The sequence below is a fragment of the Phocoena sinus genome, chromosome 18, assembly GCF_008692025.1.
Source record: "Phocoena sinus isolate mPhoSin1 chromosome 18, mPhoSin1.pri, whole genome shotgun sequence".
Classification (NCBI taxonomy): domain Eukaryota; kingdom Metazoa; phylum Chordata; class Mammalia; order Artiodactyla; family Phocoenidae; genus Phocoena; species Phocoena sinus.
The window spans coordinates 11,115,035-11,140,468 of NC_045780.1; the positions used below are offsets into that span (position 1 = coordinate 11,115,035).

The following is a 25,434-nucleotide window of genomic DNA, read 5'->3' on the forward strand; positions in this document are numbered from 1 at the left end:
TGGTCATAAATTTCAATGGTTCAGTTTCTGAATGATAAATCTCTTGCTTTAGTATTAATATTATTTCTTAATACTTATATTTCTTCAGTATTTATTCCATTAACTTCTCTATTGCTTTTGGATTTGAAAATTCAGCTTTCTTTAATCAAGTGAAATATTACTGAAAACCTAACATAAACTATAGAAAACTGAAAATTCTAGAGCATATGTATAAGGGACTGTATATTGGTGAACTTGGAGGTGGACTTCTTGGAATACAGTCTGAACCATACTACTTAACTTAGATATGAAACTTGATTCATTGAATATTTGAAAATAATGCTTCTAGAGTCAACAAACAATATTAATAGATTATCTTAATATGATAATAGTTTCTATTTTTATATTTGTCCATGATTCTTTGATATTTATACCTTCATTGTTTTTTAATCTGTGGAAGCCATACTTGACCTTAGTTACTATTACATTTTCTTTAACTGATACTTTTGTATCTTTTTCCATTACCTTGTAGGCAATTGCATTGCCTCCTATTGCAAAGTGGCCTTATCAGAATGGCTTCACCCTAAACACTTGGTTTCGTATGGATCCATTAAATAACATTAATGTTGATAAGGATAAACCTTATCTTTATTGGTAAGTAATATATTTAATTTTAGTACTTTTGTCTTAAGCATTTCAATCTTGTAAATATGGAACAGTGTCAAGTGTCAAGGCAACATATTAAATAGAATAAGTAAATAAATAAATATATGTTAAAACTACAAAGATACAGTTATGTCAGTTTATTTTATTCATTTTTTGCTGTTGATTCTAGGCAACCTGCCTCACTATTTTTTCCCTCAATTACAGTTTAAGAGTCAAGGGTTACAGACCTCCTATCTCCAGTCTGCATAGTTCAATTGTGTGTTCTTAGTAAAAAAAAAAACAAAACAAAACAACAACAAACTCCTACCAGATTTCATTCACTTTGCTTTTTGACTTAACATGGTTCTGTGAGCATAATTAAGGTATGCTTTAAAAATATTGATTTTGGTAACCATGTGAGAAGTTATAATTAGATAAGATTAATTATTTGGTAGATAACTAACAGAATGGGTTCATCAACCCAACAATGGGTTGACCTCTAAGGACTCAGAACGTGATGATTTTAGTTTACCAATAATGCCAAGTAATAAGAACATCAAAGTTTCGTTTGTTATCTTACTATATGTACTAGGCATTATAAGTGCTTACACGTATTGCCTCATTTAATACTTGCAGTGCTCTGAAATAAGATTGCCTGAGTTTAAGTTCTGCCTTTACCATTTACTGTTTATTCTGTGCTTTGGTGTCTTCAACTGTAAAATGAGGATAATAATGGTATATATCACATAGGATTTAATGGTAGCATAATATTTAAAGTGCTTTTTGTACAATGACTGTTCAGAAATGTGAGTGTAGAAAAATGTGAGCTATTAATAACTTGTAAACTCTATTACAAAAGATTATATATAGATAGTAATGAGACAGAGTTTTAACAAGCATCTGAACTTCCAAACATAAATGGGGATGAACTTCAGAAAGGTCATTTTGGGGGCTTCTCTGGTGGTGCAGTGGTTAAGAATCCTCCTGCCAATGCAGGGGACATGGGCTCCATCTCTGGTCCAGGAAGATCCCATATACCGCAGAGCAACTAAGCCTGTGTGCCGCAACTACTGAGCCTGTGCTCTAGAGCCCACAAGCCACAACTACTGAAGCCCAGGTGCCTAGAGCCCGTGCTCCGCAACAAGAGAAGCCACTGCAACGAGGAGCCTGCGCACCACAACGAAGAGTAGCCCCTGCTCGCTGCAACTAGAGAAAGCCCGCACACAGCAACGAAGACCCAACACAGCCCAAAAAAAAGTCATCTCTAAATGCTCACTGTACCATACAAGATATGATACCATTTACATAAGATCATATGTTGTGTACATTTTTTAAAAAAAAAAGAAAGGTCATTTTGGGAGATCATATTTTTATTTCAATAATACTGTCATTTGTCAAAACATTTACAGGTTTTGTTCTTTTTTTTTTTTAATATATATTGTGATTGAATTCACAGCTGGAGGAGTGCTCTTCTAGAAGAAAATAACTATATTTCATAGTCACATCTTGTTTCTTTTTTGAGTGAAAATGTATTCCTTTGCTTGATTACCTATGTTATTTATCAAAATTGGCCATGACTTTTTTTTTTTGGTAAAGTTGTAAGCTATTTTCAAAGATATACTAGAATTAAAGAGCCAGTTGATTTTGAAAACATTAACTGTGTACATGATTCCTGTATTTGTTAATTCCAGGTGGTCATTGAAGGTATATGAAATCTACTTGGTAGGCTTTTGTTGGCTATTAATTTGTTTTTATGTATTTGTGATACTTTAAATTGAAATATTAAAAGGTTCTATAGTCTTCTATTTTCCCAATTTAAATGCCTTCTTTTAGTTGTTCTAAACTTTTCATGTTTTAGTCTTTATTTGGTACATGTAATACCCCTTCTACTCTATAGGGATGTAAGTTTTCTTTTTATAATTATGTTTTATATTATTTGTATAATACTAATCTTTAGATATCTTGTTCTTTGTCACAGAGGATATTACACTATTCTCAGTTTTCTTTGCAGTTTTCGTACTAGCAAAGGAGTTGGTTACTCTGCTCATTTCGTTGGCAATTGCCTGATAGTCACATCACTGAAGTCCAAAGGAAAAGGTTTTCAGCACTGTGTGAAGTATGATTTTCAACCACGCAAGGTAGGTATAAGTAAATTATCTATTGAGAATGACACAATTCACCAGTCCCACTCTCTTAAAACTCACCTATTATGACTTCTGTAATATTCTCTTTTATTGGTTTTCTCGTGACTCCTACTGCTTTCCTCTTATCCTTATCTGCATTTTCTTTCTACTTTTATATCTGACTTTTGACATAAAAAGATCAGGCTCCTGACCTCTCTCATTCTCTCTCTTGCTGTGATCTGTTGTATGGCATTCTTTCAGTGAACATTCAATATGTGTTTACTGAGTGCCAGACACTGTTGTAGGCACAGGAGATATGACAGTGAACAAAACAGACAGCATCCTTGCTTTTGTGAAGCTTATGTTTTTTTGGGAATTTTTATTCAGTCTTATGATAGCTTTCCTCCTCTATTCTTATTTCCAGAGCTTTATTCTTATATTCTCATCTCCCTATGAGATACGGTCAAGTGAATGTCTTTCTGGCCCCGCAGCCTCAGAATGTGTAACATTGAATTTGCCATCCCAGTCCCATATCATTCATGTTCTTAAGTCCTCTGTTTTTTTTTTTTTTTTTTTTTTGCGGTACGCGGGCCTCTCACTGTTGTGGCCTCTCCAGTCGCGGAGCACAGGCTCCGGACGCGCAGGCTCAGCGGCCATGGCTCACGGGCCTAGCTGCTCCGCGGCATGTGGGATCTTCCCGGACTGGGCACGAACCTGTGTCCCCTGCATCGGCAGGCGGACTCTCAACCACTGCGCCACCAGGGAAGCCCAAGTCCTCTGTTTTGATTAAGAGGCTACTGTCTTCATAGTAGTGGGGACTTGAGTCAGCTTCAGCCCCTCTTTGATCTATCAGTCAGTTAAATTTCCAAGTCCTATACTTAGTATTGCTAAAATATAGCTTTCACCTTTATAAAATTCTTTACATGTTGCTTAGATTCTTCATATTGCTCTCTTTTTATCTTGGATCCTCTGTCTCCTCCTCTTCCTCCTCCTGATTTATATTCCTGATCATATTATTTCACTGTTCAAACCAATCATTTACTTCTTACTTACTACAGAATAAATTAAAAATTTTAGCCTAGTCTTTCATGATTTGGATTTTATTTTCAGCTTTTTACTTAAACCTTTTATTTTGGCAAAACTGAGCTGATATACATGCTTCACTTTTTTATCTTTTCCTTTTCAAATGTTCGGTCTCTGGCCTGAAATACATTTACTTGTCCCCTTACTCTCAGCTCTAGGTCTTAAATCCCACCCCATTGTTATGTTCCATTTCACATAAGATTTCCGTGGAATCTGTCCCTGATTTGCCTTGCTTTGCTCCGCAGATACAATCTCTCTTTCAGCATATTATTTCAGTATTTCTTATGGCTGTTATTTCTTTTAAACCTTTATTATTCATTTATATGTGCATTATTTAGTAACTATTGAGACTAAGATATGTGTTAGATTCAATTTTGTATTTCCTCATATGCCTAATACAGAGTATTGAACTTGGTAGACTGTCAATGATATATGTTAGATAAATAAGTAAAATATGACTTTAACAACCAAAAACCGTTTTCTTTCCTAAAGGAGTAAGTTACATTTATTTGGACAGCTAATTTATATTGAGCAGTTTATTTCCCTGTAGTATGAAATAAATGGGGTATTACTATTGATACAGTGAGAAAAAGGGCATGCCTTGTTGTGGTCAGTGCTTCTTTGTAGGTAAGTATCCCAAGAACCTTTTCCATGTGGCAGTAAGAAGAAAAGTAGTCATGGCAATAAAGACCGAGTAATATAGGTTGTTGCTATGTTATACACATTTAAAATCTAAAGCTTACTAGCCTTTTTTGTTGTTGTTCCAGCATAATAATGCATATTGCAAAGCTAAGTTAATTTTTGGAATTGTAGAGAATAGAGCAATATCCATGACCACTAAGAGAGATTTTATGCTTTTTGAAAAAGTGTTTTGCACAGGTTTAATGGAAAACACAGTTACTTCGAATGCCAACAACTGCCACATTCTTAGATCTTCATTCTGATCCTAAAATTTTGGTATATACTATATATAATTTATTTATAATATATTATTATATATAATTTGTGTATAATATGTAAATGTACTATATAATATACAGAAATCATGCAGTATCTTTTAAATTTTATGCACATCTATGAAAACAATATTAAAGTATTTCAACAATCATTATTCATTCAAAGATTATTCCAAGGCAAACTTTTATATGAGCTTTGTGACTTTAATTGTAGATCTGAGGAATTATGTTACTCTAATTATAATTCTACCATCTTCTCTCCCTTTCCTCCTTTACCTCCTCCTCCTCCTCTTTTGCTCATCCTTTTCATCTCCCTTTTCTTTCCCCTTCTTCTCCTCTCCCTCCTCTCTCTTTTCTTATTCTTCTTCCTCCTTCTTCCTCTAACCTTATTTGGTTTAGGTAACAGAACCAGTTTTTAGACTAGAGATTCAAACTTCAGAGTAACCGGTTAGTGTATGTGTGTGTATGCTGTCCTCCACTATGGATTTATAGATGATGAACTCCCTTTCTAAGTCTAATGTTAAACCTCCAGATTTGGTAATACAGAGAGACTTTTCTTAAGGGAGATTCAGCTGATCCTAGCAGCCTTGAATCTTGTTTCCTGAGATTGAAGGTTTCACTAAATTCAGCTTCTTAAGTAATGATGGCTTCAAGGAGAGGGATGTTGCTCTCCTGTTAATGTTTAGACACATGAACTATACCTTTGCTTAATATCCGCTAGAATATGGATATTCAGAGACCAAGTTGAAATGTACTTTTAAAAGTCTGTTTAAAGGTAAGGAATAACAAGAGAAAATGCAGAGAAACATGCAATTGTATCATTAGATATATAGATATAATTCACTCATTATCAGCTGGGGTTTACTAGAGAGATCTTTCTTTTGTTTACTGGACTCCATCTTTGTGTCACAGTAACGAAACATTTGAAAGTCCAGAGTCTAAAAAAACAAGGGACAGAAGTATAGTTCTCCATATATACACTAATATGTATAAGATGGATAACTAATAAGAACCTGCTGTATAAAAAAAATAAGAAGTATAGTTCTCCTTCCCACATGTTTAAGGCCTGGTCCCCCTTCCAGATTCAAGGGTCTTTCTTGGATATAGAGCAGTGATTTTGTTCACCTTCTTCAGGGCATACTCTACCCCTTATCCACAGGAACAGCCATAACAGATTTGATGAGCCCATATAAGGTGGTGAGAATGCTTCATTTCTTTCTCTTTCTTTTTTGTTTGTTTTCTTGTTTGCTTATGATCCCATGTGTATTGTGCCACATACTGAAGAAAATATTATTTTGGATGGGGTTTTCAAATATATATTTTTATTTTTACATGAGTCTAATAAAAATCTTTCTCTTATGTAAGGGATAGTTTAATAATTATTTCTATTAAAGAACGTCAATTTAACAATAATTCATTAATATATACTTAGAAAATAGCTTAAAAGTAATGATTCTAAATAAATTTATACATTAGAATGGGAGTTATATTTTCTTGATACAAATCCCACTTTTTTTCATATAAATCTCATTGCCTCTCCTCTAGAAATTCTGATTTATTAGATTTGGGATGCTACCCAGACAGACTTTGCCAAATGTGCCAAATTACTTAGAATTTTAGTGGAAGCTTGTTAGAAATACAGATTCGTGGAATTATCATTTTCATGTCAGGAATATGAGTTTTTAACAAATGCTCTAGGTGATTTTTCTCATCGGACAAGTTTAAGAAACTGGTTTAAAGAGTATAAATAAGAAAACTTAGCGTCAAGTTAAGGGTCAAATAAAACTGCCATTAACTAATAAAAAGCAATTTAACCCCTTTGTTCTCTCCCTCTCCCTCTCTCTCTGTCTTTACATTTTTCCCCTTTGAAAAATGCATTCCCAGTTGTTATAGGTCTCTCTCTATATCTTCTTAGGAGCAGGATCAGGGAGTGATGTGGGTTTTGAAAGGCCTTCTGTAAAGATTTTTATAAATCTTGAAAATCATTAGTATTTGATTTTACTGTTTCATTATTCGAGATAACTCCATTTTTTATTTTTTTCCCTTTCTTTAGTTTTTTCAGGGTATACCCTAGCTAAGTTGTTATCCTGCCTAATAAGGGGTTTAGCTAGACTATCAAAAAGTGCTTTCCTAGTGGTACCACTTAACCAGATGTTTGACCTTGTGAAAGTGAATGTAAACAATTAGCACATTACCTACTATGTAGTAAATTTACTCAATACATGTTAGCTACAATTGATATTTGTATAAATATCATATTACATTTTTCTGATGAATTCTTAATATACATCCTTTTTTCTTGTTCCTGTTGTTGTATTTCTTGTATAGATCTATTTTTGAGTTTCAAACTAAATGTAGACCTCAACATACATGTATAGTATCAGTATGCATATATAGTCTCTGAGTTTACTCCTGTTTCCTTTAGTCAAAAAATATCAAGTCAAAACTTGGGCTCTTTTGATTTAAAAAGGTACTTGTCTGTTATCTGTAGAGTATATCTTGATTTACTAAGGAAAGAGAATAGAAAGGTTAATTTTCCTATAAATAAGTATTGTTCATTCTGAGATCAATTCATTCATTAAATTGTGTATTCATTTATTCACCCATTTAACCTTTAATGTTAGTGTTATGACCAAAAGCAAACTCTGTTTATAACTCCAAACTTAATTATCTGGCTAATAACTGGATAACTATATTAGTTATCTTAAGTTGATGGTACCACTACCCATTTAAGTGAAAAATTGGAAACCACCTTAGACTCCCCTTTTCTATATTAGCAGTTCCAGTCAGTTCTGTTAATTAGTTCCTGTCCCCGCTTTTTAAAATTACCAATGCCTTTGTCTTAGTGTAGGCTCCTATGGTTTTCTTACCTGGATCTTTGCTGTGATTTTTATTTATCTTCATCCACACTTGCCTAACTGCCCCACTTCCCTACTGCTGCCAGTTATGTTCCTAAACTATGGAGATGATCATTTCACTTTCCTGCTCAAAATTCTTTAGTTATACCACATTATGCAAAAAGTAAAGGCCGATTACAAAAGGTGAACTATGGGTCTCTTTATGATCTGGTCTTTGTCTATTTTGCCTGCCACACCTGAACACCGAGAAAAGTTTTGTCAAACCACTGTGCTCCATGTACCATATTAAGTTTCTTCTGCCTGGAATGTTTCCCCCTTGTTTACTCAACTATTCTATTCATCCTTCAAGTTGAGTCTTAAGCTTTATTTTACTCTTTTAGTGAACTCTTCTCTGTTAGCCTTCCTTTTCTGTCTTTCCTTTCTACCTACCCTCAGTTAGTCATTACTTCTTTTGCTCCCATATGTGTAATTTAGATATTATCCATTGTTTTATAGTTGCTTTCATGTTTGTTTCTCTAATGAAACCTCCTTTAGGCTGTATATGTTACATTTCTTTATGTGCCTACGATCTGGGGGACACTTGCCATGAAGTAGGCCCACAGTAAATTCTTTGAATGAACGACTTCGAGGAGTAAATAATTTCAATTTTATGAGAAAAAATCCCATAATGAAGAAATAGTAGATAAAAAATAAATAGAAATATAGTCCGTGGTATCTTATTTATGGGTGTCAGATATGTATTAGGAACAGTTTTTCATAATTTTCATATATTAAAATTGTCTTTGGGCAATATCTATCTATTAATAGATATTTATTTATGTCTGTTGTATTTAGACATTTAAAATTTCTAAAAGTTTTATTCCAAAATATAAAGATTGTATCTCCTGTTTTACCCAGATAGCATTCTGGTTGAAATTTTTTAAACTCAATGAGTGTTAGAGAGGTAAATTTTAATTCTTATACATGTAAACTTCTATAAGATTTTTCTTAAATTTATTTTAAGCTCAGTTTCTTTATAATTTTATAATATTTAGAAACATGAGTCACTAAATGACCAACTTTGAAGATTTTTTTCTAATTTTAATCAGGGCCAATATATATGTTGCTTTCAGGTCAGGTGAAAGCCTCAGTTTGCAGTAAATTAAGGATGATCTAGAATAAAACAGCTTTAAAACAGACATGTTTTAGGGGTTAAGTGGTTTGACCTGACTTTTTTTTTTTATGTAATTGAGGAAAAGTGTTGCTTGTATTACTGTCTTCTGTGAGTTGTTCAGTGCACTATTTTTATTTTCTAAATCAAAATGAATAAAATTGAATTCTGTTCAAAGTATTTCAGATACATTGAAATGATTAATATTTTAGTGGTTAAGAATTACTCTTATGGCTTTATATTATGCAAAATATGTATGAAATAAATTGAATAGTGCTTTTAACTAATCTGAAGAACAAACTTTGTACTTTATATTTTTATGTTTTTGGGGAAAACTAGTCTAAATCTCTCTTAACTGATGAAAGCATAATTGTTTAAATATCTATAAATCATTTGTATTTTTCTGTAGTTTAGAAATAATATTTCTATGTTATCTGCATTAGGCTATTAACTCCAAAGAGGCCAAGGATTAGATCCACAAATTGTTATAGAACTTAAATCATCTCATATGAAACTAGACTTTAAAATGCTTTTTGTTGACACTAGTAACTATAAAATGAGAGCTGAGTATAAGCTCATTCCTTGATTCTTAATTAATAGTCACACATTATTAAGTTAAATATAATTATTCCTGGATTTAATAATTCTAAATTGTGGAATTGAAATGATCTAAATCTTATTATAAATGTTAAATTTTTTTTCCTTGACAGATATCTCCTGACCATTCAATCCAAAGTAGAATCCTAGGTTATTCTTTCTCAGTTTACACTGTTCTTATCTCCCCACAGTAATCATCATGATTTTTAATTCTGTATTTGTTTACTTGTCTAATGTGTGGCTCTTCCACTGCTCCATATATTCCAGAAGAGTTTGAACCTGTGGTCTGTCTGTAAAAACTGGGTATTTGCAGCGCCTGGCGCAATGCAAATGTTATTAAATGAATGAGCATAAATATAATTGTATTTCCACAATTTTTGGATCTTGGTATAGTGGAAGGATGTCAGTTCAGAGCTGAAAGCATTCTTGCTCCATCTCCATCACACATTTATTCTTTATGAGTCATTTTTTTCACCTGTAAAATGAGAAATGGGAAAGGGAATTTGAAAAAATGCTAGTGGATGATCATTAATATTCCTTCAAGCAATTTTTTGTAGTGTGGGATAAATGTTATGGTTGCTTTTAAACAGTAATAACTAAACATTGCATATTGATATCCTAAATTTTTTTTCATTTAAGTGGTACATGATCAGCATTGTCCACATTTACAATCGATGGAGGAACAGTGAAATTCGGTGTTATGTTAATGGACAGCTGGTGTCCTATGGTGATATGGCTTGGCATGTTAACACAAATGATGTAAGTTTTTATTTATCTGTATTTTAATGTATTTGAGTGTTTGATCTATCACTGTTTATAGCATGAATTGAATAATAAAATAGTTTGGTAGAAACAATAGTTTTACTTAGAAATTTTTTTCTATTAAGTGAACTCTTGGTTTAATTTTGTATAATTAAATTGCTAATAGATATGATTAATGATACAAAAAAAAGGAAAATTGCTTGGCCAAATTATTAAGTATTAGGTCAAAAATATAAACGCAGTATTCTATTCTTTTCAGAATCTCAAGCATTAAAAGTTGTGTCTTATACCTTATTTTGATGGGAAAGCAAGACCTTAAACAGAACGAATAAGTATAACATGTGACTATTATTTACTAGATAAATGGTGATAAATACTGCGGAGAAAAACTAAGTGGGAACAAATGTAAAAGTGTAGGTATAGGGAAGGGAGAAGCCAGATGGTCCAGAGATGGTCTTAGTGAGAAGAGTGGAGGGAGAAAGCCATGTGAGTATTTGGAGGAAATACCCCATTCAGTGGAAGCAGTGAGGGCAAAAGCTTTGAGGCAGAAGTAGAAAGTTTATCTTGGTTTTTACTTTTTTTTAAGGTTTTTTTTAAAGACTCAAAAATCAAAGAAGAATCTGTGATGAAACGAGTTAGAGATTGCAGAGTTTGAAATATTTACTGTCTGTTCCTTTACAGAAGCAGTTTGCTTGTTCTGTCCTAGAAACTCATAGTTGGGTCACAGTCAATAAATATTTATGAGAATGATTATTTTCAGAATTAGAATATTCACATGAAATTCTGCTTCATATTTGCCCTCCAAAGGGGACAGTCTTTTCTGTTGCAGAGTGGTTTTGTTGACTGTAATGACTCTGTAGTCATATTTAAAAAGAGAAAGGGAGAAAAGACTGATTTTTCACTTATTTTCAATAATATTCCAAGAAATGGAGAGGCCTGGACAATAACACATATACACATGTACATTATGCAGTCAGTTCTTTTTCCTAACACTTTTAATTAAAGATTGGGTATTTTATGAGGAGTGTCTTTCTTTCTACCTCATTCACAATTTTTTGGTTGTTTTACTGAGGCACCAAAGGGATTCCATACATATATAATGTCTTGCTTATCATTATTCCAGTGTAGAATAACCTGTGAGGTTGGGAGGACTGAACTGAACAGTGACTGCACTGGTCTGGTTAGGTGGGGCCACGTATTAGGTGAGATTTAAGAAGTAGAGTTGGGAAGGGTCTTGTTAAGTGTGGTTTCGTAGGTGCTGAACTCCCCAGATGGAGAGCACTGTACCATCTGCTTTAGTCAGCAGATTTTGGTGATTATTGTTTATCTGCTTCTGCATAGTTCCTACTCATGTAAGAGAAGGAAGTGATTTTTCTTTGTGTCCTTAAGTTAGTGTAGAGAAATAGAGAAATATATCCATAGTGGAGAAATTAGGTAGAACTTTTAAAATTCAGTCCAATGTGTTTATGGTTAAATTTGGAATAGTCATTATGTTGATTCAGATGACTATCTGTGGACAATTACAAATAATTACTGTTTTAAAATTTATTTTACTTTTGTAAATAAATAGTTATAAGCCCTTTTGCTTTTAACCATAGAACTTGGAAAGTTGGTCAGGCGATTATTGAGTAGGTGGTTATTGTTTGTTTGCTTGCCCATAAATATGAAACATTTGACTGATTAACTTTCCCTAAAAAATCTTTAGTTGGTTTTTATTATTTAAATACTCCATAGAGTCTTAATTGTTGCTTTCTTCTGTTATTATTGTTATGCTTTATGGTATTCCTGACAATGAAGGCAGGTATCCTTAAATATTTTGTCATTACAAAGTAAAACATTTGATTTTTTTATGACTTTTTAAAACTAGAGCTATGACAAGTGCTTTCTCGGATCTTCAGAAACTGCTGATGCAAATAGGGTATTCTGTGGTCAACTTGGTGCCGTGTATGTGTTCAGTGAAGCCCTCAACCCTGCACAGATATTTGCAATTCATCAGTTAGGACCTGGATATAAGGTAGTAAAACCATCTTATTATAAATTCTATGGAAAGTTTTGGGTGTGAAATGTGATACAATATAATATATAGTGATAGACTTTCTTTAATGTGGTTTAAAAGTCATCTCTGTATTTTGGAACTGAGTTATTACTATATGTTTCATTTTGTTTCAAAGGTGCTTTTTCACTTTTTAAGTATTTTCCCTTCATGAACTTCTTTTATTCTTTAGAATGTTTTCTAATGTTGAAGCTGTGGCTTTTCTTGACATAATTCTGAAATAATAAATTTTATAAAACCATATTGCTTAATGTGGTATTTGAAATCTCAAATTTTAAAATATATAAATTATATTATGAACAATTGAAATGTTAGAAATAACTCGAATAGTTAATTATTTAGAAGGAAAATGATGTAAATTATTACATGTAGCTGAAATTACTCAGTTTTAGCTTCTATTCTTGTTTGTCCTTTGCAGTAGGCAAGGAAGTGGGTACAGTAATGCATATCCTAATTTTGCAAAACTAATTATTTAATGTGATTTATCATATTCTTCTGGTTTTTTGACTTTAAAAACAGAGATATATTTAAGCAAGATATTACGTTCACATATATGAATTAGTTCTTAATGGGCAGTACACCTGGCTGGGGAAATATGTGAGTTTTGTTTAAGTCACATTAGGAATTGTGATATCCCAAGCTGTTTGGAGCTGAGAGAGAATTCTACAGTGTAAGTCAAAGTATTTGTATTTCTGAAGAAGCACGTGTCTTTCATGTAAGAGTTGTTTTTTTTTTTTTTTTAAGTTACTGTTTAAATAATCAATGTGAAGATTGTGTTATAGAAAAGGAGTACTAGACATTAAAAATATTTCTTCTTTGCCTTTGGATTTTTGGATTAACATTTCTTTTTAAATTTTTATGTTCTATATTGGACATATAAGTAACAGTTTGAATTTACCCTTATTAAAAGATATTTATGTTCCCAATGATTTTAATAACCATAATAATATTGAATGACAATAGTGCTGTCATTTTTATGTCAAGGTGACAGTATTTACTACCATCTTTTGTCCATATCATTTTATTTGTTTTACTATCGCTAGAAATGAATTTGCGCTTGTACAGCCACTTTTTCTTTCATGGGTCCTTTTATTGGGTTTGAGTCCTAGTTCGGCCATGTGTTGGCTTTGCATGGAAATGTTTCTGTAATTCAGATATTTGGGCTAATATGCAACTTGCCTTCCTTTCATACTTCTTTGCCTTGTTCCATATTAATATGTGAAGTTGCTTTCTTCAAGCACTAACAGTGATGTTAAGTAGAGTGACAAACCAATGAAATATAAATAAAGGTAGAAAATCAAGAAAATACAGATGTGCAAATCATAAATCCAGTATGATTGCTATAGTGAAATTTCAGAATTGGTGGGAGCTTCTTGGCAGCAAAAAGGAAAAAGGGTTAAACATAAGCAGTTATATAATTCTCCATTCAGAAAGGTGCAACCATTGTTCTGAACCACTTTGCAAACTTAGCAATTTGTCACATGGCTCTTTCTTATCACATTCTTTTATACCAACAGTGAAAATAAGTAGTAACTCTGTGTCACCTTGTTTGTACACAAGTACCCAAGTGATGAAGAATCTATTCCTTGAATCCTAACATAGACAATAGAGTACCTACATCAGAGTCAGAACTTTTAAAAGAAAATGCCTCTAAATTTTGGTCATTTCATGAAAACGTATTTCATTAAGATTTGAAAGTTCCCAGTCTGTAGGCATGGCCTGCTGGGCCCCTTATTGTTAATGGAGGTTGACTGTAAGTCCATGGGTGCATGTATATTTTCTCAACTTGTAAATTTTAAAAGTACAATTACTATCAGGACAGGCATCTGCAAAAATTTTGTCATTAAAAAGTTATTTCTGGAAATTCAGAAAATGAAGGAAAGGTGCAGAGGATGCACATGAATATCAGACTGTGTTATGACAGGGAAAAAGGCTGAGGTGGTTCACACATTATAGTCTCAATTTTCTTGGTAAAGTAGGAGGCAAGGTCACTTCCCGTCAATGAAGCGATAGTGGGTTACAGTGGAATTTTTAAGGTATGTAGGACATATTAATTAGTTGAAATTTTACAAATGAAGCTTACATCATTAGTTGTTATATAGTAACACAGTATTTATATTTTTTGCCTCAAAATCTCTGGAGAAAAGAGACAGCATAAAAAAGTTGTATTGGTCAGACAGTATTGTCTGTGGTTCTGAGCTTAATGTAGATCACATGTCAGCATCTGGGCTTTAAAATAAATAAAATAAATTAATTCTCCCCCAAATAATGTCTTCAGAATATCTATACTGTGAAGCCTGTCTCAAGTGATTTTGACCTGTGGATCATGAGAGTGCTAAATAATTTTCTTTATGTGGTTTTGAGCAGTGTAACTTGTCAGTGAATATTTTGTATTTGGTTATCTTTGGTAAATGGCAAATGAGGAAAGATATCACTAATCAGTTAAATAACTCATTAGGTTTGGAAGAAATTTGTAAAATACAGACTTTCTCAGTGTAACTTTCTGTAGTATAGTAAAATTTACTCTGAGTTAAGTTGATTTTGGAGCTCCATTTGGTTGGAGTTATTGAATGTTTACAAGATTATGAAGTCATATATAAGGTGGTCTTTTGACATAAACTTGCAGAACAGATTTTAACAAAGTTTAGATATTTCATAATCATTACTGGAGATTTCTTAATTATCAAATAACCTATGTGTCAAGCAATTAGTCTTCATTGCTTGATATTTCAGTATTTAGCTTTGTGTTCTGTCTTTCATTCAAGAAAATGATAGCATCATGATGTTTTAACAGTTTATTATATTAGGATAAAAGCCTAACTGATAAGAGGAAATGTTTAAAACAACCTCCAGAACGAAAAATCCACTTTGGAGATTTTCCGAAACTCTTATGGAAGGGAAAGCTCCTAAGAAACTAATATTCCCACAAATAACCGTGTAAAAACTCTGGACATCATGCTGAAAAAATCCACCTGAGGGCCTTGGCGACTGAATAAAAAGCAGGGATGTTTTAGAGGGGAGTCAAAACATGGAACAAGTGGTCAGCATGGGCTGAGTTTCTCATTTTTCTATTTTGATGTACCAACTTCCCAGCCAGAAAAATTAAGGTAACAAGCACTAGGGCAACCAGCACTACAGGTGATTAATGGGCCCCTAGAAAAGAGGCAGTCGGAAAAGGGTCTGAATTCTATATTTTAAAAAAACACAGTTAAAATCTATGGCTGACCCATGAAACCATGTATGATCATGACAAACGGATAGTAGATTGTAAATAAGACTTCAGGAACTGAATTGAGATCTGAGACACCACACATAGAAGGCATGACAATCTGTAATTGTATCTAAACAAGAAAACGACCCCCAAAACAAAATCATCTGGATTTTTTCAGAATATAGTCTCCACAGGAAAATATTCAAAATGTCCAGCATATCATCACAAATCACTCATCCTATGAAGAGCTAGGAAAATGTGGCTTATTCTCCAGGGAAGAGAAAATTGGCACATGCCACCTCCAAGATAACGTAGGATTGTTTAATTATCACATGAAGACTTTAAGGGACCTTTTATAACCAGCAGTGTAAAAAAATTTGCTTGTAATGAATTAACGGGTGGGAATTATCAACCACAAAATAAAAAAAATCAAGTGGAAAATTTGGAACTAAAAAATATATTTAAAGTAAAAAGAAATCCACTGTTTGCTTATTAGCAGAATGGACATGAACGAAAAATAAATGAACTTGGATATAGATTGAAACATTAGAAGAGAGATAGAAAAGTTTGGGGGGAAAGAACTGAAGAGATTTATGGGACAGTCTTGAAATCTAATATGCAAAGTGATGAAATAAAAATTCACATTTGAAGGCAAGACAAGAAAAATTGAAACATAAGGTTTTTCTCTGCCCTTTGGACTCCTTTCTCCCTTCTTGTGTGCATTGTGCATCTGAATTATGCATTAACCAGACCTCCCCAATGCAGAAATACCTGCTCAACCATAAAGATCAGTTTTTCTCCTTCTATTGCCAGCCATATAACTCTTTAGAAGATAACAATCCTTTATCAATTCTGTAAGGAGTCCTGCTGACCCACTACGTGCCTTGTACATGCAGACATGTTTGGTGAACTTTATATACAATGCCAGTATATCATTTCCCTTAAAGATAGCAATTGGTGCAGAACGGACTGGAGATACTGGGCCACACCTAATAGAAGTTTTTAGCTTACATACTTAGGACCTTATTAATGCTACTAGTTATAATACTTGTATTCTGCCTATTTTACAAGATTATTGTTCCTTGTATTACCAAATGTGTTACCGAGCCTCAGATAAAATTAATGATTATTAGGCGACTTGAAATGATTGACCAAATATATAGTCATATGAGATCAATGATGGTAATAGTATAACTCTAGATATGGGAAAAAACAACAAGAGGGAACCATTTCCCGGACCGTAACAGACTAGTGAAACAGGAGGTCCACAGGCTTTTGGCTACTGTTAACAGGGCCTAGTCCAGTAACAGCACATTGAGTGGCCTGTCAACAAAATCCTCGCCTGACATGGGACTGAGTATTCCTAGCGCCATGGGACAAATTGGTTAAGAAATGCCTCCCAAACTGAAAAGGAAGGGATTGGACAATAATGTTTCCCACCATCCAGTTCTACAAGAATCAATTCGTTAGCCACTGCAGTTGCTGACTTTTAATACACCCTGAAAAAGGAGTTCAGGGCAGAGACCAGGAATGAGACACTCTGTGCTCTGGGAAAACTGGCAGAACTGGCCTTCAGATAGTTTGATATTTTCAGGAGAAGGTTTTATGAACCCAAACTCATACGTTTTCCCATACTTAGAAAAGCACTAAAATCATTAACTAAAAGTCTGTTCCTCATGACTAGCATCAGCCTTCTACTGAGATATGCGTTTGGTTGCATGTACCCTCTTCACCAAAATCTCATATATATTTGACCTTTCCCCCCTCTACCTTTTGGGAGCTGTTCTCAGAACTCACTAAGAGGCTGTCTCCTGGGTTATAATCCTCAAATTTGGCTTGAATAAAAATTTCCACTTCTTTCTCATATGATTATTGATTAATTTTTAATTGAAAAAAGTGTGAAAGAAGGGGGCAGAAAAAATATTTGAGGAAATAATAGTAGAAACTTTCCCAAATTTGTTGAAAAACTTATATTTATAGACTGAAGGAACTCAGCAAACTCCAAACAAAATAAATTTAAGGAGTACCGCAGAAGGCATATTATAGTAAAACTGCAGAAAACCAAAAGAAAGAGAAAATCTTGAAAGCAAGCAGAGAAAAACTAGACATAAATAAGGTAAAGAATCATTTGAGTAACTGCACACTTCTCACTAGAAATCAGGGAAGCCATAGAGCTGGAGCTAAACCTGTCAACCCAGAATTTTTCATTCAGTGAATATATTCTTTAAGTTTTATAAATGAAAATTAAGATAATTTGTTGCTACCAGATGTACATTACAGACTGGAGAAGGAAAGTTGGATCATTAGGAATGGATGAAGACCATTAGGAATGCTAACTGTATGGGTAAAAATAAAATATCCTTTCTGTTGTTTTCTTTAAAATAAACAAAACTGATTAAAGAAAACATTACTACACTGTCTTTTTGGTTTATAATGTATATAAATATAATATATATGGCAACTCTAACAGTAGGTTCTGGGGAGGGGATATAAATGGAGCTATATGGTTGCAGACTTTCCATATTTTATAAAGTGTCTGTGATATAATGATATTGACTGAAATTCAATAGCTAAGACAAAAAAAATAACAAATTTTAAATCATTTTCTTTTTTTGAAATGTAAGTATTATTTAATTTCCCTACAGCCTATGCTGTAGACCTGTTTTTCAAATCAAAGGTAACATATATTCAATACATACTTAATAGAAAGGAAAAACAAAATAAATTAATGCAAGCCAATGGAGACTTAATATGAATAAGAATCATTCACTCTTTCAGTCATTCTTTCTTTTAGTAAATATTACTATTAAATGTTGTTTTTTGGCATTGTTATTCTAGGTGTTCAGGGGTTAGGGATATGATAGTGAATAAAACAGACAAGAATCCCTGCTTTGACGGAGAAAGACAAATACTGTATTTTTTTACTTAATATGTGGAATCTAGTAAACAAAACAAATCAACAAATATACCAAAATAGAAACATATTCTGTTTCTGTTATAAACAGATACAGAGAACAAACTAGTGATTGCTGGAGGAAAGATGGGAGGATGGGTGAAATAGATCAAGGGGATTAAGAGGTACACACTACCAGTTATAAAGCAAGTCACATAGATGTAATGTACAGCCCAAGGAATATTATAAATAGTATTATAATAACTTTGTATAGTGTGTAATCTATAAAACTATTGAAGCAGTCACTAAACATAGTGACTAATATGTCACTATAAGTACATCTTATAATTATTATAAGTCACTGTATTATAAGTACACTATAAGTACATCTGAAAATAATATAAGTCAACTGTACTTCAATAAAAAAAATTCCTGCCTTTAGTGGGGGGAAAGAGGATGTACATTATCATGGGAGGAGACAGACAACAAAACAAAATAAAAAAGAAAAATATATAATGTGCTAGATGGTGATAAGTACAATGTGAAAAATAAAGTAGATAAAAAACAGGGAAAGTGGTAGACTGCAGTTTAAAATAGAGTGATTAGAAGAGGTTTTACTAAAGACCTCAAGGAGATGAAGTTGATGCCAGCCACGTACATCTGGGGAAGAGCTTTCAGGGCAAATGGGAGGGCAAGTCTTAAGGGCATTAGTAGGATCTGACTTGGTAGATTAAAAAACACTGTGACTGTATTTCCTTGTGACTAGGATAGAGAGAGGCAGAGGGAGAGTAGTAGGAGATAAATTCAGGTGTCAATTAAAGACTTGCAAATGATCGTTCTGACTTTGCTTTTTACTCTTGAGTGAGAGTGAAAGCCTTTGGAGAGTCTTGAGTGGGTTGATCTGATATCAATATTAAAAGCATCAGTGGCAATAGAGAGACTAGTTAGAAGGCTATTGCAAATATTTTGGTGAAAGATGATGGTAGTTTAGACAAGGCTGATAGCAGTGGAAAGTAATGGGACTTGACTGGATTTTGATAAAGCATACCTAAACTAAAACTCTAAGAGGACAGCTTTTGGATGTATTTTGGAAGTAAAGTGAGTAGGATATTCTGTCACTCTAAATATGGGGTAAAGGAGCAAGAGAGGATTCAAAGGTGACCCAGTGCTTGAATAACTGAATCGATGGATTTGTTATTTACTGAGATGGGAAAGACTTGGAAGGACTAAGTTTTGGGGAGGAAGATCAAGAGTTTGGCTTTTGACATGTTAAATTTGAAATGCCTATTAGACATCTAAATGGAGAAATGAGATAAGTCTGGAGCTTAGGAGAGAAGTGTAGTTTGGAGATAGAAGTTTAAAGTTGACAGGATATAGACAGGATTTAAAGCCCCAAGACTGGATTTAGGTACCAATAAAGTGAGTTGAGAGACAAAAGATGACTGAGTAATGAGTCTAAAGGAAGAGGAAATGATTAACTTTCAAATGCTGCTGACAGGTTGAGTAAATTGAGGACTGAAAAATGTCTACTGAATTTAGCAGCATGGAGGTCATGAGTAATCTTGCTTATCACACCTTAGGCAATTAGTTGAAGTGGGAGAAAAAAACCTTAATGAAGACAGTAGTGTCCTTTCAGAATTCAAAGAGAAGCATTAAATGTTTTATAATTGAACGTATAGTTTAGTTTTGCTTGTTTCATTCTATAGTACAGGGGTCCCCAACCCCTGTGCCACAGACCAAAAGTGGTCTGTGGCCTGTTAGGAACCAGGCCACACAGCAGGAGGTGAGTGGTGGATGAGCGAGCAAAGCTTCATCTGTATTTACAGCTGCTCCCCATTGCTTGCATTACTGCCTGAGCTCCGTCTCCTGTCAGATCAGTGGTGGCATTAGATTCTCATAGGAGCACGAACTGCTGTGAACTGCGCGTGCGAGGGATCTAGGTTTGTGCTCCTTGTGAGACTCTAATGCTTGATGATCTGAGGTGGAGCTGAGGCGGTGATGCCAGTGCTGGGGAGCGGCTGCAAATACAGATGATCATCAGCAGAGAGGTTTGACTGCACAGAGACCATAATAACTCAATTGCTTGCAGACTCATATCAAAACCCTATTGGTGAGTGGCAAGTGACAATTAAGCTGCATCTGGTGGCAGGTTTTATAGTGGCAAGTGAGTCGATGTACTTCCGTTATACAGCTGCATCTGGTGGTGGGCTTTAAGTCAGAATCCGACACTTAATTTAGTCCACGCGTGGCCCGCCCATTATTTTATTTACCACTTCTGTATGTGCCTCTTTCCTGCCCTGCACACTTGTCTCAGTCACAGTTTTGGTAAGCCCACAAGCTAACCCTAGCCAAAATGAGTAAAAATCAAACGTCGCTGGAGAGCTTCTTTGAAAAGGGGGAAAGACCCAATGATGAGAGAGCAGAAGACTCTTAAGAATGCCAACAAAAAGAAGGCTGCGTTTAAAAGAAAAAACCAAGAGTCCTACTTAAATTATGGGTTCATTGCAACAGGTGATTCACATTCTCCAAGCCCGCTTTGTATAATACGTGGCGACTCTCTATCCAGCAAATCCATGAAACCTTCAAAACTGCTTCGCCACATGGAGACCAAGCACCCTGCATTAAAAGACAAGAATTTGGAATTTTTCAAAAGAAAAAAAACGTGAACATGAAGAACAGAAGCAATTATTGAAGGCCGCCACTTCATCAAATGTGTCTGCACCGAGAGCATCATTCTTAGTGGCTAACCGCATTTCTAAAGCTAAGAAGCCCTTTACTGTTGGTGAAGAGTTGATCCTGCCTGCTGCTAAGGGCATTTGTCGTGAACTTTTAGGAGAGGTTGCAGTTCAAAAGGTGGCACATGTTCCTCTTTCGGCTAGAACCATAACTAGATGAATTGACGAAATAGCAGAGGATATTGAGGCACAATTGTTAGAGAGGATTAATGAGTCACCGTGGTACACAATCCAGGATGACGAGTCTACTGATGTTGACAAGGCAACAGTGCTTGTTTTTGTGCGATATATTTTTCAGGAGGATGTGCATGAGGATATGTTATGTGCACTTTTGTTGCCAACCAACACCACAGCTGCAGAACTATTCAGTCTTTGAATGATTACATATCAGGAAAACTGAATTGGGCACTTTGTGTCAGTATATGCACGGACAGAGTGGCTGCCATGACTGGATGGCTTTCTGGTTTCACTACTCGGGTCAAAAGAGGTCGCTTCTGAATGTGTGTCTATGCACTATGTCATCCATAGAGAAGTTCTGGCTAGACGAAAAATGTCGACTGAACTTAACGTTTTGCAGGATGTGATTAAAATTATCAACCACATCAAAGCACATGGCCTTAACTCACGTCTGTTCGTGCAGCTCTGTGAGGAGATGGACGCAGAGCACACACGTCTTCTCTTATACACAGAAGTGAGATGGCTTTCTAAAGGGAGATCCCTGGCCAGAGTTTTTGAGTTCCGAAAGCTGCTCCAGAGATTTGTTTTAGAAAAACAGTCACCACTGGCAGCACATTTCAGTGACACAGAATGGGTCGCAAAACTTGGTTACTTGTGTGACATATTCAACCTGCTCAACGAACTCAGTCTGTGACTTCAGGGGAGAACGACAACTGTGTTCAAGTCAGTAGATAAAGTGGCTGCATTCAAAGCCAAACTGGAATTATGGGGGCGACGAGTGAACATTGGGACTTCTGACATGTTTCAAACATTAGCAGAGATTTTGAAATAGACTGAACCAGGGCCTTTTCGCTCCCAGCTGGTGCATGATCACCTATCTCAGCTTTCAAAAGAGTTTGAGCGTTACTTCCCAACCACAAAAGACCCCTGAACTGGGAAGGAGTAGATTCACTTATTCGTGAGTAAGCCAGGTGAATCGACTTTGTCCATGCTAGAAGAGGATCAACTGCCTGAGATGGCAAATGACAGTGGCCTTAAAAGTATGTTTGAGACAACTTCAAATCTCCATACATCTGGATTAAAGTCAGGCCGAATATCCTGAGATTGCCACAAAAGCACTGTAAAGCCTGCTTGCATTTCCAACATCCTATCTTTGTGAAGCAGGGTTTTCTGCAGTGACAGCAAGCAGAATGAGATCACAGAGTAGACTGGACGTAAGCAACACACCTCGGGTGTCACTATCTCTAATCAACCCCAGATGGGACCATCCAGTTGCAAGAAAACAAGCTCCCACTGATTCTGCATTATGGTGAGTGGTATAATTATTTCATTATATATTACATGTTATAATAACAGAAATGAAGCGCACAATAAATGTAATGCTCTTGAATCATCCAGAAACCTCCTTCCCGCCGGTCTGTGGAAAAATTGTCTTCCACAAAACCAGTCCCTGGTACCACTGCTATAGTACATTTCATACCAAGACGTTATCTCTTCTTTTGTGATACTCCACTCCATTTCCATCATTTTTTTCTTTTTGAGGAACTGTTTATATGTAGTTGGTTTTTTCTGGTCTCCTGATTATTTCCTTTTACTGTATCACACATATTTTTATGTCTAGTACATTTGTAAATAAAAATTTTATAGAAATAAAAGCCTCTGAGTAATATGTACTTAATGTGCCTTTGAAATATGGTTATATAAACAACTTGCTCTGTAAAAAGGGAAGCTTTATTTTTAAACTATCATATTTTAAATGATTTTCCTTTTTAGCCAGTTTCTTTTGGAAGATATATACATATTCAAAATATGCTACCATTTTTCAAGTTAATTGCATTTCTTTTTTGGAATTGCCTGCATGGTCAGTTTTTAAGTGACACAAGGAAACAGTTTCATTACTTTAGAGCTAAACTGTATTTTTGATGAAAGGTGGTTTTATGACACCTATTAATTCAGCAAGCGTGGCTTCAAATCTTTTCTCTTTTTCCAAAATTAAATCAATCCCTTGGGGATGACAGTTCTCCTTCAAAAATATAATTTAAAATGCTGTAGAGTTCAGCTGGTAGTGGGAATGGAGAGCCGACCCCAGAGAGCCCTGAGTAGCACCCCCATCTCCCCAAGGAGCCACAGCTGCCTCAGCTGGCCCCAGTCACCATCACTACAACCGTAAGCATCCAGGCCGAGGCCCAGCCCAGCAGCACCATGGGGAGCAGTGGCCCCTGTGGCTTCACATCTGCAGCACCTGCCTGCAGGGACAAGAAACTCATCACAGTGAAGGTTTTTGGAACAGTAAAATGGTTCAGTGTAAGAAACGGATGTGATTTTTTCAATAGGAATAACACCAAAGAAGATGTATTTGTATACCAGTCTGCCCTAAAGAAGAATAACTCCAGGAGGCACCTTTGCAGTGTAAGAGACGGAGAAACTTGGAGTTTGATGTTGCTGAAAGGAGAAAAGGGTGTGGAAGCAGTGAATGTTTCAGGCCCTGGTGGAGTTCTAGTGCCAGGCAGTAAATATGCAGCAGATGTAACCATGATAGATACCGTCCACATAATAGGGGTGCTCCACACAATTAACAGCAGAATGACCAGAATAATAAGAATGGAGAAAGAATGAGGGATCGGAGAGTGGTCCCAAAGGCCAGGCTCTACAGCAGGCCACTGTGCCCATCTTACTATGTGGAGACCCTACGGGTGTCAACCACAGTATTCCAACCCTACTGTGCAGGGAGAAGTGATGGAAGGTGCTGACAACCAGGGTGCAAGAGAGCAAGGTAGACCAGTGAGACAGAGTATGTAATGTGGTTTATAGACCACCATTCCACAAGGACTTACTTCACCCAAGACAGCCTAGAGAGGACCACAATGAAGGAGCTAGGGAAAATCAAGGAGATGAGACTAAGGTCAGCAGTCACCTCAACGTTGTTAAGGACGTACCTTCAATTACCAATGCAGACCCCCAGAAAACCCTAAAGTACAAGATGGCAAAGAGAAAAGCAGCAGATGCACCAGCTGAGAATTAGTCTTGCTGGAGGCTGAGTAAACGCGCTTTTCCCATCTCTACCATCATCTGATTTAGCTATCCAACAAGAAGAAATGAATGTAAAGTTTCAGCAATAAGAAAAGGAGAGTGGCGCTGAAGACCTCAAGTGCTTGCTCTTTGCCCCTTGACCAGATAGCTGGAAGTATTACCTGCACTACCTATGCAGGCTGGAGTTTTTACTATCTCTTTACTTAAAGACTCTTTGATGATGACAAACATTTTTTTTTTTTAAGGCTGGTTTTTCTCAATACACCTTTAAACGTTTTTAAATTGTTTCATATTTGTTCAAGTTGAGATTTTAAGAACCTTAATTTATAATATAATAAAAGTTCACAACATGATTTTTTTTTCAAAAAAGTCAGTAAACTGCAAGCACCTGTTAATAAAGGTCTTTAAAAAACCCTGTAGATTCTGAAAATAGTTTTTTTTTTAAAAAAATCCTAGATATAAGGAATATTTTGAGTAATAGAATATATGTGAGTAGTTCTAAGAGGATTCTTTTGCAAAATACACCACTCATTTGATCATACTTGTTTAGGTATATTTGCTTTAAAATATCAGGCATATTACTTTATAAGCTATACTATATTTAGAATGCTAGAATTTCAGTGAATGGCAAGAAAAGTGTTCTGTTTTTCCAAAGTTCTAGTTTTATTCCCCCAATGCAATGCCTTCAGCAGAGCCTTATTTTATTTTATTTTTTTCCGGTATGTGGGCCTCTCACTGTTGTGGCTTCTCCCGTTGCGGAGCACAGCCTCCAGACGTGCAGGCTCAACGGCCATGGCTCACAGGCCCAGCCGCTCTGCGGCATGTGGGATCCTCCCAGAATAGGGCACGAACCTGCGTCCCCTGCATCGGCAGGCGGACTCTCAACCTCTGCGCCACCAGGGAAGCCCAGCAGAGCCTTATCTTATTACCCATATTCAAATAATTTTTACCCGTTGGTCTTAAAATGGGTAATTCCTACTGGGTTTATCCAGTTAATATACATTTTCTATATACTAACAAGTTTCTCCTCTAGCAGCTCTGACTAATAATGTACCTAATGACCACTGAGGGGGAATAATATAATCTTAATGCCACTTTCTCATTATTCAGAGATCTCCAATTTTTAAAGTGTCATTATAAACTTTTAGATTTAAATGTATTTGAGGTGTTTCAATCTATAGC

General features: G+C 35.1%; 1 protein-coding gene and 1 pseudogene across 7 annotated transcripts in view; both read left to right on the forward strand.

The window, feature by feature from the left end:
* NBEA (neurobeachin) overlaps positions 1-25,434 on the forward strand; it is a 620,064-nt gene that overhangs the window by 64,163 nt on the left and 530,467 nt on the right. For all 7 annotated transcript variants that reach the window (XM_032611436.1, XM_032611437.1, XM_032611439.1 and 4 more), the window contains exons 5-8: positions 512-633; positions 2,636-2,762; positions 10,031-10,150; positions 12,021-12,167. In XM_032611436.1, coding sequence (XP_032467327.1) covers positions 512-633; positions 2,636-2,762; positions 10,031-10,150; positions 12,021-12,167 — 516 coding nt within the window. The remainder of the gene's footprint in view (positions 1-511; positions 634-2,635; positions 2,763-10,030; positions 10,151-12,020; positions 12,168-25,434) is intronic.
* Positions 21,596-24,244, forward strand: LOC116743289 (annotated as a pseudogene).